The following is a 15,777-nucleotide window of genomic DNA, read 5'->3' as shown; positions in this document are numbered from 1 at the left end:
CATGGTGACTGACCCCAACCGTCCTGGCCACCCCACCTCCCGGCCTGACCAGGACCACAGTGGACCAAACCATTGTTTTTATTGAAGCATAAACACTGAGATAAGATGCGCGTGTGTACAGGGCGGCAGGGCCCGAGCAGAGCCCTTGGTGCGGCTCCCATGGCCCTGGGCTGGCCGGCCAGGGGCCCCAGGGAGGTCCTGGAGGTAGGGCTGACCAGCCTAGGGGACAGGTGGCAGCTCTGTCACAGACCGGGTACCATGACCAGACCCTGAGGACCCAGGACCAGGGCAGGTGACCTGGACTTGGGTTTGTCCGGCAGCCCCGCCCCGGCTGACGATGACCCCCCAGAATCAAATGAGGTGAACATGGCTGGTGGGCTTGGGGGCAGGGGCGCTGTCCCCAGGAGAGGAAACCAAATGTCCCAGGACACCATCCACCTTCCTGGGAAACTAGCAGAGGGCAGGACAGTGTCCCCGTCCCTCGTCCCCAGGACACCCACATTCTACCTGCAGGGAGGGGCAGGCTGGACACCACGTCAGGGGGCCTGCTGGGGGGGGGACGAGGACCTGGCAGGAAGGCAGGGCTGCTGGTGTGCCCAGGCCTCGCCCCACCCTGCCCGCCACCCAGGAGGAAGACCCGGGTATGTGTGCAGAGGACAGTGCGTCTCCATTGTGGGGGTGCGGGGGGCTGGGGTTGGGCCCTCCAGGCAGCCCCTCCTAAGGCAGCTAGTTCAGGTGGGCTGGGGGCGGCGCCCCTCCACTGTGGGGGACGGGCCCTCCAGGCAGCCCCTCCTAAGGCAGCTGGTCTGCAGCTGGAAGGCAGCTAGTTCCCCTGGAAGGCCCCACGGGCGGCTGAGGAGGCGGCAGAGGCGGTGGCTCCGCGGAAGGTCCTGCTGCTGAAGAAGCCCTGCGACAGCTCCTCCTGGGCCTGCTGGAAGCTCGCACCCGTGCGGCGGTACAGGGAGTGCACCTGTGGGGACGGGAGACTGAGGACAGGGCGCTGGGGTGCAGCTGCGGGGACGGGATGGGGGATGGGGGACGGAGGACAGGGTGCTGGGGTGCAGCTGCGGGGACGGGATGGGGGACGGGGGACAGGGTGCTGGGGTGCAGCTGCGGGGACGGGATGGGGGATGGGGGACGGAGGACAGGGTGCTGGGGTGCAGCTGCGGGGACGGGATGGGGGATGGGGGACTGAGGACAGGGTGCTGGGGTGCAGCTGCGGGGACGGGATGGGGGATGGGGGACGGGGGACAGGGTGCTGGGGTGCAGCTGCGGGGACGGGATGGGGGATGGGGGACTGAGGACAGGGTGCTGGGGTGCAGCTGCGGGGACGGGATGGGGGACGGGGGACAGGGTGCTGGGGTGCAGCTGCGGGGACGGGATGGGGGATGGGGGACGGAGGACAGGGTGCTAGGGTGCAGCTGCGGGGACGGGATGGGGGATGGGGGACTGAGGACAGGGTGCTGGGGTGCAGCTGCGGGGACGGGATGGGGGATGGGGGACGGGGGACAGGGTGCTGGGGTGCAGCTGCGGGGACGGGATGGGGGATGGGGGACTGAGGACAGGGTGCTGGGGTGCAGCTGCGGGGACGGGATGGGGGATGGGGGACGGGGGACAGGGTGCTGGGGTGCAGCTGCGGGGACGGGATGGGGGATGGGGGACTGAGGACAGGGTGCTGGGGTGCAGCTGCGGGGACGGGATGGGGGACGGGGGACAGGGTGCTGGGGTGCAGCTGCGGGGACGGGATGGGGGATGGGGGATGGAGGACAGGGTGCTGGGGTGCAGCTGCGGGGACGGGATGGGGGATGGGGGACTGAGGACAGGGTGCTGGGGTGCAGCTGCGGGGACGGGATGGGGGATGGGGATGGGGGACGGGGGACAGGGTGCTGGGGTGCAGCTGCGGGGACGGGATGGGGGATGGGGGACTGAGGACAGGGTGCTGGGGTGCAGCTGCGGGGACGGGATGGGGGATGGGGATGGGGGACGGGGGACAGGGTGCTGGGGTGCAGCTGCGGGGACGGGATGGGGGATGGGGGACTGAGGACAGGGTGCTGGGGTGCAGCTGCGGGGACGGGATGGGGGATGGGGGACTGAGGACAGGGTGCTGGGGTGCAGCTGCGGGGACGGGATGGGGGATGGGGGACAGGGTGCTGGGGTGCAGCTGTGGGGACGGGATGGGGGACGGGGGACAGGGTGCTGGGTTGCAGCTGCGGGGATGGGATGGCGGACGGGAGACTGAGGACAGGGTGCTGGGGTGCAGCTGTGGGGACGGGATGGGGACAGGGGACAGGCTGCAGCTGTGGAGACGGGATGGGGACGGGAGGCTGATTCAGGGTGCTGGCGTGCACCTGTAGGAGTGGGCCACAGGAAACGCACCTGTGGGGCCCCTTCACCCCCCTCCCAGTCTCTGCAATCTGGACTCAGGACCACGCACACCACTCACCCGCTTCAGCAGGAAGAGGGCCAGCACTGCGCAGAGGGTGAAGAAGCCGGCCACCACCATCATGATGATGGCCACGGCCAGGTCCTGGTGCAGGATAGACAGCGCTGCGATCCAGCCGCTGGGGAGGAGGGAGCAGGCTCAGGGGGGCGTCAGCCCACAGACAGCCCCCGTCCCCTCAGAAGCAGCGGTTCCGCTCTGGGGCAGAAGGTGGGGTCCCACTGTGCCCCTCACGTCCCTCCCTTGGGGTCCAAGGGCTGATGCCAGACTCGCTGTCCTCCCGCTTCCAGACTGGCAGTTGGAGTGCAGACCCCCCAGCTCAGCGGCCCACACTGGTGGTGCTGCAGGCTGGGTGCACACAGCCCACACACGCTGCCCCGGACGCCCCGCAGCACCCACGGGCCACGGGCCACGGGCACAGGCACTAACTGCAGGGGCAGTCCTGCGACCACGCAGGCACCTCTCTGGGGCGGACAACTGCAAGATGGCTGGTGGCCACGTCCAGAACAAGGGTCAGAAGCCCACCCCGTGGCCGACCGAGCAAAGGTCGGGAAATGCTCCCCCGGGAGACACCAGCCCTGCGGGCCAGGAGCTCACCTGTCCCCCAGGCCAGGGATGCCCACCAGCTGGATGACGTAGATCCCGATCTGGCAGAAGAAGACGAAGAAGAACACAAAGAAGCTGAAGGAGTTGTCAGACCTGTGGAGAGAAGAGGCCAGCGGGACAGTCAGGGGGACGGCCAGGGGGATGGTCTGGGGGACGGTCAGCGGGACGGCCAGGGGGACGGTCAGGGGGATGGCCAGGGGGCCTCTACCCTCGGGGGAGGCGGGGAGAGGGCAGGTGCCAGGGCAGGCTCTGTGGCCGCAGGCTGGAGCCTAGGAGCTCAGCAGCTCACACAGCCAGGGAGGAAGCACCTTACAGGGGTGCGTGAGGCCCCGGGTCCGAGTCCCGATACTCCATGGTGGAGCGGGGGTATCTGTCTCCCTTTCTCTGAAAGGAGTGAAACCACCCAGAAGAATGAGGACACTGCTGTGTGAGGACACTGCCCCAAGCCCCCAGCCCCACCCGGGGAGTAGTCAAGGCATTGGAGCCAGGCTCCAAGGACTCTCCCCACCACCCGTTTCTGTTTCCATCAGGGAGAGGAAGAGGAGGAGGGAGCCAGGGAAAGCCGCTTGGGGCGGTGGGGCTGTGCAGGCACCAAGCACCTGCCGTAGCCCGGTGACAAGAATGCGAATCCACCCGTCTCCCCGACTGAGGGTCCCACAAACACGGCTCAAGCAAATACAGGGGTGGACGAGCTCGGGGATGAAAGCCGAGAATGAAGCTCAGAGGAGCAGAGGAGCGCCCAGCAGAGGGCACGGATGGGGCAAGACGGGCACTCACACCGCCATCCTGGGGCGGCCTAGGCCTAACCCTTCTGCCCAGGGCTCCCAGCTGTGGCCACCCACCACTGGGGACAGGCATGGAGGGGACTGGGGACCATGCCCAGGGCCTCAGAAGTGGCAAAGGAACCCCCACCCATCCCAACAGGGTGCACAGCGCCCTGTGAGAGCCCTCCCCCAGCTCTGCTGTGCTCTGTCCTGCTGGTCAGCCCAGGATGGGCAGAGGGTGGCCGGAGCCACCCCCAGGGTGGGTGGGGGTGTGGGGGCCTCACCGGAAGGCCTTGTACACAGGCCGGTACCAGCACAAGAAGGCGCAGGGCGTGAAGATGAGGAACCACAGGATGGACAGGCCGAAGTCCACACCCTTGCTGGTGTCCACCAGGAACCAGGCCAGGCAGGCCAACAGGTTCAGAAACAGGGTCACCCCGTGCACTAGGGCAGAGGGGCACACCGTCACCGGGGGAGGGCGGCCGAGGCTGAGCAGGTGGCTGACGGTGCCCACGTGGCGCCCACACGCCAGGAGGGACGTGAAGCAAGGGGCACACAACCCACTGCTGGTCTGCTCAGCCGCTGGCCTAGCTGAGGCGGACTCACCCCAGGAGGGGCCAGGAACCCACAGCTCCGCTCCCAGCTCCGGGCGAGGGCAGAGACCCCAGCAGCCCAGCTCTGAGCCCGTCACCTCTGCTGGGGAGCACTGCCCCTGGCCCCCGACACCCGCCCAGACCCCTCACCCCACTGAGCCCCCCTCACCTCCTTGCCCCTGCCCAGCCCCCTCACCTCCTCACCTCTGCTCAGCCCCCCTCACCCCTGCCCAGCCCCCTCACCTCCTCACCCCTGCTCAGCCCCCCTCACCCCTGCCCAGCCCCCTCACCTCCTCACCCCCACTCAGCCACCCTCACCCCCACCCCGCCCCCCTCACCCCTGCCCAGCCCCCTCACCTCCTCACCCCTGCTCAGCCCCCTCGTCCCCTGGCCCCCACCCAGCCCCTCACCCCCACCCAGCCCCTCGCCCCCGCCCAGCACTCACGCATCCACAGGTAGTACAGCATCTTGCAGATGCGCTGGTAGTCAGCAGGGATCTCCGCGGAGAAGTCCTGGTAGAAGCAGGGCCTGACGGGGCACCAGGCAGGCAGCGGCGGCCAGTTGTTCTCTCTCACTGTGGAGGGCAGCGGTCAGGCCTGGCGGCCACAAGGAACACACATGTGCCAGCCAGGGGTCAGCTGGGGCTCCAGGAGGAACCCCTTGGGCCCAAGGCCTGGGCCTGGGGCGGGATGGGAAGGGGAATCAAGGCGTCCAGGGGATACAGGCCACTGCTCCTGGTGGAGAGGCCATGGCTGTCCAGACAGACCAGTCGGAGCCCAGCGTCCCGGAGCCCAGGGTCCCAACAGGAGTGACCATGAGCACAAAGCCCCAGTGTGAGTAACTGTGTGTCCAGTGTGAGTGACCGTGTGTCCAGTGCCCCAGCGTGAGTGACTGTGTGTCCAGTGTGAGTGACCGTGAGTCCGGGGCCCCAGTGTGAGTGACTGTGTGTCCAGTGTGAGTGACCGTGAGTCCGGGGCCCCAGTGTGAGTAACCGTGTGTCCAGTGTGAGTGACCGTGTGTCCAGTGTGAGTGACTGTGTGTTCAGTTGAGTGACTGTGTGTCCAGGGCCCCAGTGTGAGTGACCGTGTGTCCAGTGTGAGTGACCGTGTGTCCGGGGCCCCAGTGTGAGTGACCGTGTGTCCGGGGCCCCAGTGTGAGTGACCGTGTGTCCGGGGCCCCAGTGTGAGTGACCGTGTGTCCAGTGTGAGTGACCGTGTGTCCGGGGCCCCAGTGTGAGTGACCGTGTGTCCAGTGTGAGTGACCGTGTGTCCGGGGCCCCAGTGTGAGTGACCGTGTCCAGGGCCTACCATGCAGGCTGGCCACAGTGTTCTGCAGCTCCCGCTCCTTGCGGTCCAGCTCAGCTGCCTTCCTGTCCAACTCTTCCTGCTGCTGAAGCAGACTGGCCTGGGCCGCGGAGGCCACAGCCTGGGGCAGACAGAGGGTCATGGTCAGGGCACTGCCCGTGCTGGGGCCAGCAGGGCCTAACCCCCCCAGCTGGGTATCTACGCCCACCAGAGGGGCTAGGGGCCGTCCTGCATGAACTGCCCCTCTCTGCCCAGGACCCTCCTGAGACAAAGACACATCCAGCCACTGGGACTGGGTATCACAGAGAGCAAGGCCAGTGGTCAGGACTCACACACAGAGCAGGGGAGCAGAGGGGACAGTGCCGACCGGGGGGGCAGAGGGGACAGTGCCGACCCGGGGTCAGAGGGGACAGTGCCGACCCGGGGGCCAGAGGGGACAGTGCCGACCCGGGGTCAGAGGGGACAGTGCCGACTCGGGTGGCAGAGGGGACAGTGCCGACCCGGGGGTCAGAGGGGACAGTGCCGACCCGGGGGTCAGAGGGGACAGTGCCGACCCGGGGGTCAGAGGGGACAGTGCCGACCCGGGGTCAGAGGGGACAGTGCCGACCCGGGGGTCAGAGGGGACAGTGCCGACCCGGGGTCAGGGGACAGTGCCGACCCGGGGTCAGAGGGGACAGTGCCGACCCCGGGGGTCAGAGGGGACAGTGCCGACCCGGGGTCAGAGGGGACAGTGCCGACCCGGGGTCAGAGGGGACAGTGCCGACCCGGGTGGCAGAGGGGACAGTGCCGACCCGGGGTCAGAGGGGACAGTGCCGACCCGGGGTCAGAGGGGACAGTGCCGACCCCGGGGGTCAGAGGGGACAGTGCCGACCCGGGGTCAGAGGGGACAGTGCCGACCCGGGGTCAGAGGGGACAGTGCCGACCCGGGGTCAGAGGGGAGGAATGGGGCTGGGGAGTGCAGTGCAGTGCTCCTGCAGGCAAGCTGGGTGGCGAGGAGAGGGAGAGAGCACAGGAAATAGAAGGAAACAGGACACGTCCTGGGGAAGGTTGGCAGAGAGGACAGGCCGGCGCTGTGGGGACCCCGACTGGCCGTACCTGGGGGCTGGGCTGGATGGGCTCCGCCGAGGGCTGCAGCACCGCGGGCTGTGAGGGCCCCGACCGCGTGCTGACCGGCACTGTGGTTGCTGCATTGGTCTGCGGGCGAGGGAGACGGGCAGGTGAGCAGGTGGCACAGGAAGGCTGTCACCCCTGTCCAGGGACCAGACCGGGTCAGGCTCCCCAGTACCCCACACACACAGCAAATTCACCAACCTCTGAGAAAGGGTTGAACTCCGCCAGGCCACCTTGGGGCGCGTTGGTCAGCTGCGTCACTGAGGGGTCCTGGGGGGGTTAGATGCTGAGTGCAGGGACGCCGGACTCCTGGGCCTCCCCCACCCAGATGCCCCTGCTGGGGGTGGGGTCCCAACTGACCCACGGCAGGTGGTGGACGCAGACATGTCCATCTATACCCACCCGGGGCTGAGTATTCAGACTCAGCACCCTCCCAACCCTGTGGTGAGGCAGGAGGCCTGCGGTGCTGTCTCTGCTCTGGGCTCCCTCGAGTGCGGTCAGGACTGGCAACTGCAGCGGAAGTGACGCAGAGGGGACAGAGGGACGGAGGGACGGAGGGACGGAAGCTGCTGTCAGGGGCCTCACGGGAGGCAGCTGCAGTCCCCAAGGCCCAGGGCACACCTTAGAGAATAAGAACAAGCGAGTGTCCAGGGCACAAGGGTCTGGCGGCTGAGGAGCCTAGTCGTCAGAGGAGAAAGCAGTGGAGCTCGGCCTCAGAGGAGCGGCCAGGTTCCGGACTTTGCTGCACAGACAAGGGCAGCTGCCCCACGCGCAGCAGAGAGCCGGAGGGGCAGGGCGGGAGCCACAGTCCGGCCTCCACGGGGGTCTCCGCCACCTCATCCCGGGAGGCCGCGGGCAGTGCCGGCCCTGGGGAAGCCTCTGGAGGGGCTGCAGGAGCCGCCCGGGCGGGTCAGGAACCGGATGAGGAAGTGACCGGGGCGTCCCCAGCTCGGCCGCTCGGCTCTCTGCAGCCAGTGCGGCCACCTTGCAGGAGGGGAGGGTCCCTGCGACCTAGTGCCCCCGCGCCATCCGGGGGTGTCACACCGCAGGCTGCCTGGCCCGGCCGGCTCGGGTTTCAGGGCTGGAGCCCCGGACAGACGGAGGGTCGGGTCGGGCTGCCTCCGGCCGCAGGGCAGCGCAGGGCAGCGCAGAGGGAGCCGCGTCCCCCACCCCGCCCTGGGCAGGCCGGGACAGGCTCACCTGGGTGGGTCAGCGCCCGCCCACCCCGCCAGCACCAACCCCCGAGCAAGGGCCGCGGGTCCGCAGGGTGGGGGCGCCGGCCTGAGCCCTGCCCCTCGCCGGCAGCCCGCTCCCCGCCGCTGGCCCCACCGCCGCAGCTGCTCCCTTCCGCCTGCCGGACGGACGGACGGACAGCCGGCCGGCGCTGAACGCAGAAGCCGCCGCCCTGTTTGTCTGCACTCAGGGAGACAGGCAGGGCGCGGAGGAAGCACAGCACTAAGTCTCCTCCCGGGCGGGCGGGGACGGGGCGCGAACCCGACCGAGGGGCGAGCGCAGCCCCGGGTCCGAGCCTCAGTGCAGGGCGCGGAGCGTGGGTGCCGCGGCCGCTCTCTGCAGGTCACCACCTGCGCTCACTCAGCTGCTGGCGCAAGACGGCCAGAAGGCGAGGGACGGCGGAGACAGACAGACAGACAGACCGACCGACCGACCGGCCGGCCGGCGGACCCCTGCAGCCCGGCTTCGCCACCGTGAAGCTGCCCCTGCGGGCGGGGGCCGCGGCCGTCTGCTTCTCTGACGGACAAGCGACCAGCAGGGCCCCGGCGCGGGGCGGGGCGCCCGGCGGCCGCAACAGTCCCACCACCCCCGCCCGGTGGTGTCGGCGGGGCCGCCCAGCCCCTCCCCACACGCGCCCAGGTGCGCGCCCAGGTGCGGGCCCAGGTGTGCGGGGAGGCCGCCCCGCGGGGTCACTGTCCCCGGCCCGCCGCCCCTCCGGGCCTCCCGGCTTGGCCCGCCCCCCGCGCGTTGATAGGTCCGCGGGGCGGCTCGTCCCGCCTTCCGCTCGCTCCGATAGGCCAGGGGTCGCGGGCTGCGCTCCCATTGGGCGGCGTGCCCGTCCCTCCGCGCCACGTCGGTGGGCCCCGGGCGGAGGCCCAGGCGACGCCCCCGGCCGGAGCCGGGCGTCAGGGTCTCACCTGGAAGGGGTTCACGTCCACCGGGTCAGCGAAGGGGTTCGTGTCGAAGGACGACATGACGACGGCCTCGGCAGCTGTGCGCCTCCGGCTCCGAGCGGCGGCGACTCTGCGAGCGTCCACTTCCGGGACCCCGGCCGTTCATACGCATGCGCGGAGCGGATTGGTGACGTCATAGAACCGCCCCGGTGGGCGGGGCTCCAGGTGCAGCGACTGGACCCCGTGACCCAGCAGCCCTGTCCCCTGTCCCTGCAGCCCTGCAGCCCTGTCCCCCTGTCCCTGCAGCCCTGTCCCCCTGACTCTGCAGTCCTGTCCCCCTGTCCCTGCAGTCCTGTCCCCCTGTCCCTGCAGCCCTGTCCCCGTGACCCTGCGGCCCTGTCCCCCTGTCCCTGCAGCCCTGTCCCCCTGACTCTGCAGTCCTGTCCCCCTGTCCCTGCAGTCCTGTCCCCCTGTCCCTGCAGCCCTGTCCCGCTTTCCCAGCAGCCCTGTCCCCGTGACCCTGCGGCTCTGTCCCCCTGTCCCTGCAGTCCTGTCCCCCTGTCCCTGCAGCCCTGTCACTGCAGTCCTGTCCTCCTGACCCTGCAGCTCTGTCCCCCTGACTCTGCAGCCCTGTCCCCTGTCCCTGCAGCCCTGTCCCCGTGACCCTGCAGCCCTGTCCCCCTGTCCCTGCAGCCCTGTCCCTGCAGCCCTGTCCCTGCAGCCCTGTCCCCCTGACCCTGCAGCCCTGTCCCCCTGACTCTGCAGCCCTGTCCCCGACTCTGCAGCCCTGTCCCCTGTCCCTGCAGCCCTGTCCCCGTGACCCTGCAGCCCTGTCCCCCTGTCCCTGCAGCCCTGTCCCCGTGACCCTGCAGCCCTGTCCCCGTGACCCTGCAGCCCTGTCCCCGTGACCCTGCAGCCCTGTCCCCCTGTCCCTGCAGCCCTGTCCCCGTGACCCTGCAGCCCTGTCCCCGTGACCCTGCAGCCCTGTCCCCCTGTCCCTGCAGCCCTGTCCCCGTGACCCTGCAGCCCTGTCCCCCTGTCCCTGCAGTCCTGTCCCCGTGACCCTGCGGCCCTGTCCCCCTGTCCCTGCAGCCCTGTCCCCGTGACACTGCGGCCCTGTCCCCCTGTCCCTGCAGTCCTGTCCCCCTGTCCCTGCAGTCCTGTCCCCCGTCCCTGCAGCCCTGTCCACCTGACTCTGCAGTCCTGTCCCCCTGTCCCTGCAGTCCTGTCCCCCTGTCCCTGCAGCCCTGTCCCGCTGTCCCTGCAGCCCTGCCCCGTGACCCTGCGGCTCTGTCCCCCTGTCCCTGCAGTCCTGTCCCCCTGTCCCTGCAGCCCTGTGCCTGCAGCCCTGTCCCCCTGACCCTGCAGCCCTGTCCCCTTGACTCTGCAGCCCTGTCCCCTGTCCCTGCAGCCCTGTCCCCGTGACCCTGCAGCCCTGTCCCCCTGACTCTGCAGCCCTGTCCCCTGTCCCTGCAGCCCTGTCCCCGTGACCCTGCAGCCCTGTCCCCCTGACTCTGCAGTCCTGTCCCCCTGTCCCTGCAGTCCTGTCCCCCTGTCCCTGCAGCCCTGTCCCCCTGACCCTGCAGCCCTGTCCCCCTGACTCTGCAGTCCTGTCCCCCTGTCCCTGCAGCCCTGTCCCCCTGACCCTGCAGCCCTGTCCCCCTGACTCTGCAGCCCTGTCCCCTGTCCCTGCAGCCCTGTCCCCCTGACCCTGCAGCCCTGTCCCCCTGACTCTGCAGCCCTGTCCCGTGTCCCTGCAGCCCTGTCCCCGTGACCCTGCAGCCCTGTCCCCCTGACTCTGCAGCCCTGTCCCCTGTCCCTGCAGCCCTGTCCCCGTGACCCTGCAGCCCTGTCCCCGTGTCCCTGAAGCCCTGTCCCTGTGACCCTATCCTCCTGTCCCTGCAGCCCTGTCCCCCTGTCCCTGCAGCCCTGTCCCCCTGTCCCTGCATCCCTGTCCCCGTGACCCTGCGGCCCTGTCCCCCTGTCCCTGCAGTCCTGTCCCCCTGTCCCTGCAGCCCTGTCCCCCTGACTCTGCAGTCCTGTCCCCCTGTCCCTGCAGTCCTGTCCCCCTGTCCCTGCAGCCCTGTCCCTGCAGCCCTGTCCCCGACCCTGCAGCCCTGTCTCCCTGTCCCTGCAGTCCTGTCCCCCTGTCCCTGCAGCCCTGTCCCCCTGACTCTGCAGTCCTGTCCCCCTGTCCCTGCAGTCCTGTCCCCCTGTCCCTGCAGCCCTGTCCCCTGTCCCTGCAGCCCTGTCCCCGTGACCCTGCAGCCCTGTCCCCCTGTCCCTGCAGCCCTGTCCCCGTGACCCTGTGGCCCTGCCTCCCTGTGACCCTGCATCCCTCTGCCCGTGTCCCCACGATTCTGTGTCCACATGGCTGTCAGGGCAGTGACACACAGGGCTAGGCTTCAGAGCGGTGACAGTCACGTCCCCAGCAGCCACCACCTCCAGCTGGGGCAGCTGGCTGCAACCGAGGGCCTCCCCATAGGGTCCTGCCATTCAGGGAGGGTCCCTGAGCCCAGAGCTGAGAGCCTCAGTGCCTCCTTTGGCCTGGACATGCTGGCCACTGCAGCCCGCGGCACCCCGTCATGCTAGGTCAGCACCTGCAGGGGAAAGCACTGCTCTCCCTCAGACTGAACACGATGTGGGTCAGTGGCGCCCAAGAAGCCACTGGGGGCCCCAACACTGACACTGGGCCAACAGTGACCCCTAGGTTCAGAGGCACTGGGACCGCAGCCGTCCCGCATGGGGGGTCCACAGGCTCTGCCTTGTGAGTGACCTTGCTCCAAGCCCACCAGCACTACAGTGAGGGAAACTTCAGGACGGTGCCCTCCCCCAAACCCCCAACCTGGCCCGGAGAGACCGGTGGAAAAGTCAGGTCAGCTCCCTGAACAGCGGTGGCTCTGCCCTGCCCTTGGTCGTGGCCTCAGCAAAGGCCACAAGGTGCCCAGGAATGTGAACCAAGGATGTGGGGATAAATAAACTACATTAGCTGCTAGGAAAATGGCGTGATTGTAGAGCACGGAGTTCCCTAACCCCAACCCCAACACTGTGTGCACCGGAGTGGTGCCCTGGTCTCTCTTTCCTCCTCATTCTGCTTCATGTGAAATACGCCCTTACTCAGCTATAATAAATAAAATAGACTTCCGGAGGCGGAGCTACGAGCAGCAGATCGTTTTCTCTCCTCTCCTCTCCTCTCCCGGATCAACTAGGAATACCAAAGGAGACCACCCGGACCGAAACAAGACAGGACTAGAATGACCACAGAAACCCAGTAAATCACCCGTGAGTACAAACACGCGTGGCTGGTGACAGAGAGGAGAGAGGGGCCTAAGGAGAGATTAAGTGGCTGCTAACAGTTCGACAGTTTGTCAGTGGAGACACCACCTCCAGTCTGCTCCACCAACAAGGGGACAGCTGAAGGGAGGAAAGGACTCCCCAGAGACTCACCAAGTACAACTCTGAGTCTCCATTGCTACTACCCTCAGAATCTGGAGCAGCAACAGGGAGGGCACAGAGATCTAACCGGGAAACTCAGGAGAAGACCTATACCTCGGTGGCATAGCTGAAGGGCTGTGAAAGTCTCTTTGCATAACCACTGGATTATCTCTGCCACACCCTGCTTTATCTCTTGGTCAGGAGTCATTGATTAAGCCAAGAAGCCTATTGATAGTTTAAAAGCCCTCAGGCTACCATAGCCTAAAGGGGAAAAAAAAAAGGCTTTTACACCACTGAACTCCAACTCAGGGATTGAAAAAACTGTTAACTTATATAAAATGGTTAAAACAACAAGAAAAAATAATGGAGACTCGAACCAGGACAAGAGTCCAGCTAAAAGTCCTCCAGAGGGCGAAGCACAAAACAACGAGTTCAACATCCAAACATTAGCTAAGGAAATAATAACAGGAGTGAGTAAAGAATTTGAAAAAATTGTAATCAGAACTGCAGGAAGAACAAATGAGAATATGGAAGAAAATTCTAATAATCTCATGGTTATTAGAGAGCTGAAAGCTGAAATTGCTGAGCTAAGAAGGCAACTAGCTGAACAAGCTAAAACAGTATCAGAGCAGGGCAACAAAATAGATGAACTCCAGAAAGCAGTAGAGGGCAGAGAGAATAGAATCAATGACGCTGAAGACAGAATTAGCAAGATTGAGGATGAATTAGAGACAACTAAAGAAGTAAGAGACCTCAAAAAGAGATTAAGAGATGCTGAAAACAACAACAGAGTCCTATGGGATGACTTCAAAAGAAACAATATACGCATTATTGGCTTACCAGAGGAAGAAAGAGAAGGGGAGGAAGAAAGCGTTCTCCAGGCCATAATAGCTGAAAATTTCTCTAGTCTAGACAACACCAAAGACATAAAGATTCAAGAAGCCCAGAGGGTCCCAAACAGAATTAACCCAGACCTAAAGACACCAAGACATGTCATACTTAGATTGGAAAGGAATAAGGATAAAGAAAGGATCCTCAAGGCTGCAAGAGAAAAACAAAGAGTCACCTACAAAGGAAAACCCATAAGATTAGCAGCAGACTTCTCCATACAAACACTACAGGCCAGAAGAGAATGGCAAGATATCTATCGAGTGCTCAATGAGAAAGGCTTTCAGCCAAGAATACTATATCCTGCTAGATTGTCATTCAGACTAGATGGAAGCATCAAAACCTTCTCAGACAAGCAACAGTTGAAGGAAGCAACCATCACTAAGCCTGCCTTGAAAGAAGTTCTGAAAGGTTTCCTATAAACAACCAGACCACCAGAAATAGAACATATATCAAAACACTCTAAAACTCTACAAGAATGGCGTTAAAATATCTTCAATCTTTGATATCAATAAATGTGAATGGCCTGAATTCACCTATTAAAAGACACAGAGTAGGAAGATGGATCAGAAAACACAACCCAACAATATGTTGTCTACAGGAAACTCACCTAACGCAACAAGACAAACACAGACTTAAAGTGAAAGGATGGAAAACTATCATACAAGCCAATGGCCCACACAAAAGGGCAGGAACAGCTATTCTCATATCTGACATGATAGACTTTAAAATACATAAGATTAAAAAAAGATAGGAATGGACACTACTTAATGCTCAGAGGATCAGTCAATCAAGAGGACTTAACAATTATTAATATCTATGCTCCCAATGAGAAGCCATCTAAATACATCAAACTTCTACTGAAAGAGCTACAGCAATATATTAACAGTAACACAATCATAGTAGGGGACTTCAACACCCCACTCTCTCAACTTGACAGATCATCCAGGAAGAAAATCAGTAAAGACATAAGGGAGCTAAATGAAGAGATAGATAAACTAGAACTATTGGACATTTTCAGAGTCATTCATCCCAAGAAACTGGAATACACATTTTACTCAAACCCACATGGGTCATTCTCAAGGATAGACCATATGTTAGGCCACAAAGACAGCATCAGCCAATTCAAGAGAATTGAAATCATCCCAAACATCTTCTCAGACCACAGTGGAATTAAACTAACACTTAACAATCAACAAAAGATTAGTAACAGTGCCAAAATGTGGAAGCTCAACAGTACACTTCTTAACAACTTCTGGGTCAAAGAGGAAATCAAGGAAGAAATCAAAATGTTTCGAGAGTTCAATGAAAATGAAGACACAAGCTATCAAAATATTTGGGACACAGCTAAAGCAGTCCTAAGAGGGAAGTTCATAGCTATACAAGCACACATTAGGAAACAAGAAAAGGCACAAATAAAAAGCCTGATTGCACATCTTAAAGACCTAGAAGAAGAACAACAAAGGAATCCTAAAGCAACCAGACGGACAGAAATTACTAAAGTTAGGGCAGAAATAAATAACATTGAGAATAGGAAAACCATACAAAAGATCAATGAAAGTAAATGTTGGTTCTTCGAAAGAGTAAACAAAATCGACAAACCTTTAGCCAGACTCACAAAACAAAAAAGGGAGAAGACCCAAATAAATCGGATAGTAAATGAAAGAGGAGAAATCACAACAGACACTGCAGAAATTCAACATATCATGCGAGGCTTCTATGAACAACTATATGCCACCAAGTTAGAGAACCTGGAAGAAATGAATGATTTCCTAGATACCTACCAACTTCCAAAACTAAGTAAAGAGGAAGTGGATAACATGAACAGGCCCATCACAGCTAATGAAATTGAAACAGTTATCAAAAATCTTCCCAAAAATAAAAGTCCTGGACCAGATGGTTTTACAAATGAATTCTACAAAACTTTCAAAGAAGAACTAATACCTCTACTTTTAAAAGTCTTCCAGAAGATTGAAGACACTGGAATACTCCCTGCCAGCTTCTATGAAGCCAACATCACCCTGATACCAAAAGCAGACAGGGACACAACCAAAAAAGAAAACTACAGACCAATATCTCTGATGAGCATAGATGCGAAAATATTGAACAAAATTCTAGCCAACCGGATACAGCAGTATATCAAAAAGATTGTTCATCATGACCAAGTGGGGTTTATCCCAGGCATGCAAGGTTGGTTTAATATACGTAAATCAATCAATGTGATCCACCACATCAACAAAAGCAAGACCAAAAACCACATGGTCATATCAATAGATGCAGAGAAAGCCTTTGACAAAATACAACATCCCTTTATGATCAAAACACTACAAAAAATAGGAATAGATGGAAAATTCCTGAAGATAGTGGAGTCTATATATAGCAAACCTACAGCCAACATCATACTCAATGGTGAAAAACTGGAAGCATTTCCACTCAGATCAGGTACTAGACAGGGCTGCCCACTATCACCATTACTATTCAACATAGTGTTGGAAGTTCTTGCCATAGCAA

At 62.1% G+C, this 15,777-nt stretch overlaps 1 protein-coding gene across 1 annotated transcript; it reads right to left on the bottom strand.

Moving 5' to 3' along the window:
• Nucleotides 1–62: 62 nt before the first annotated feature.
• SCAMP2 (secretory carrier membrane protein 2) lies at nt 63–9,126 on the bottom strand. The gene is made up of 9 exons (XM_060174217.1): nt 8,968–9,126; nt 7,019–7,087; nt 6,803–6,901; nt 5,711–5,828; nt 4,849–4,977; nt 4,095–4,254; nt 3,038–3,139; nt 2,444–2,561; nt 63–970 (listed from the first exon to the last, which is right to left on the bottom strand). Exons 1-9 carry the CDS (start codon nt 9,022–9,024, stop codon nt 824–826), a joined length of 999 nt encoding a protein of 332 aa, XP_060030200.1. The 5' UTR covers nt 9,025–9,126; the 3' UTR covers nt 63–823.
• Between the last annotated feature and the right edge of the window lie 6,651 nt (nt 9,127–15,777).

This window comes from Erinaceus europaeus, chromosome 16, assembly GCF_950295315.1.
Source record: "Erinaceus europaeus chromosome 16, mEriEur2.1, whole genome shotgun sequence".
NCBI classification, from domain to species: domain Eukaryota; kingdom Metazoa; phylum Chordata; class Mammalia; order Eulipotyphla; family Erinaceidae; genus Erinaceus; species Erinaceus europaeus.
This window is presented reverse-complemented; position numbering and strand designations above follow the sequence as displayed.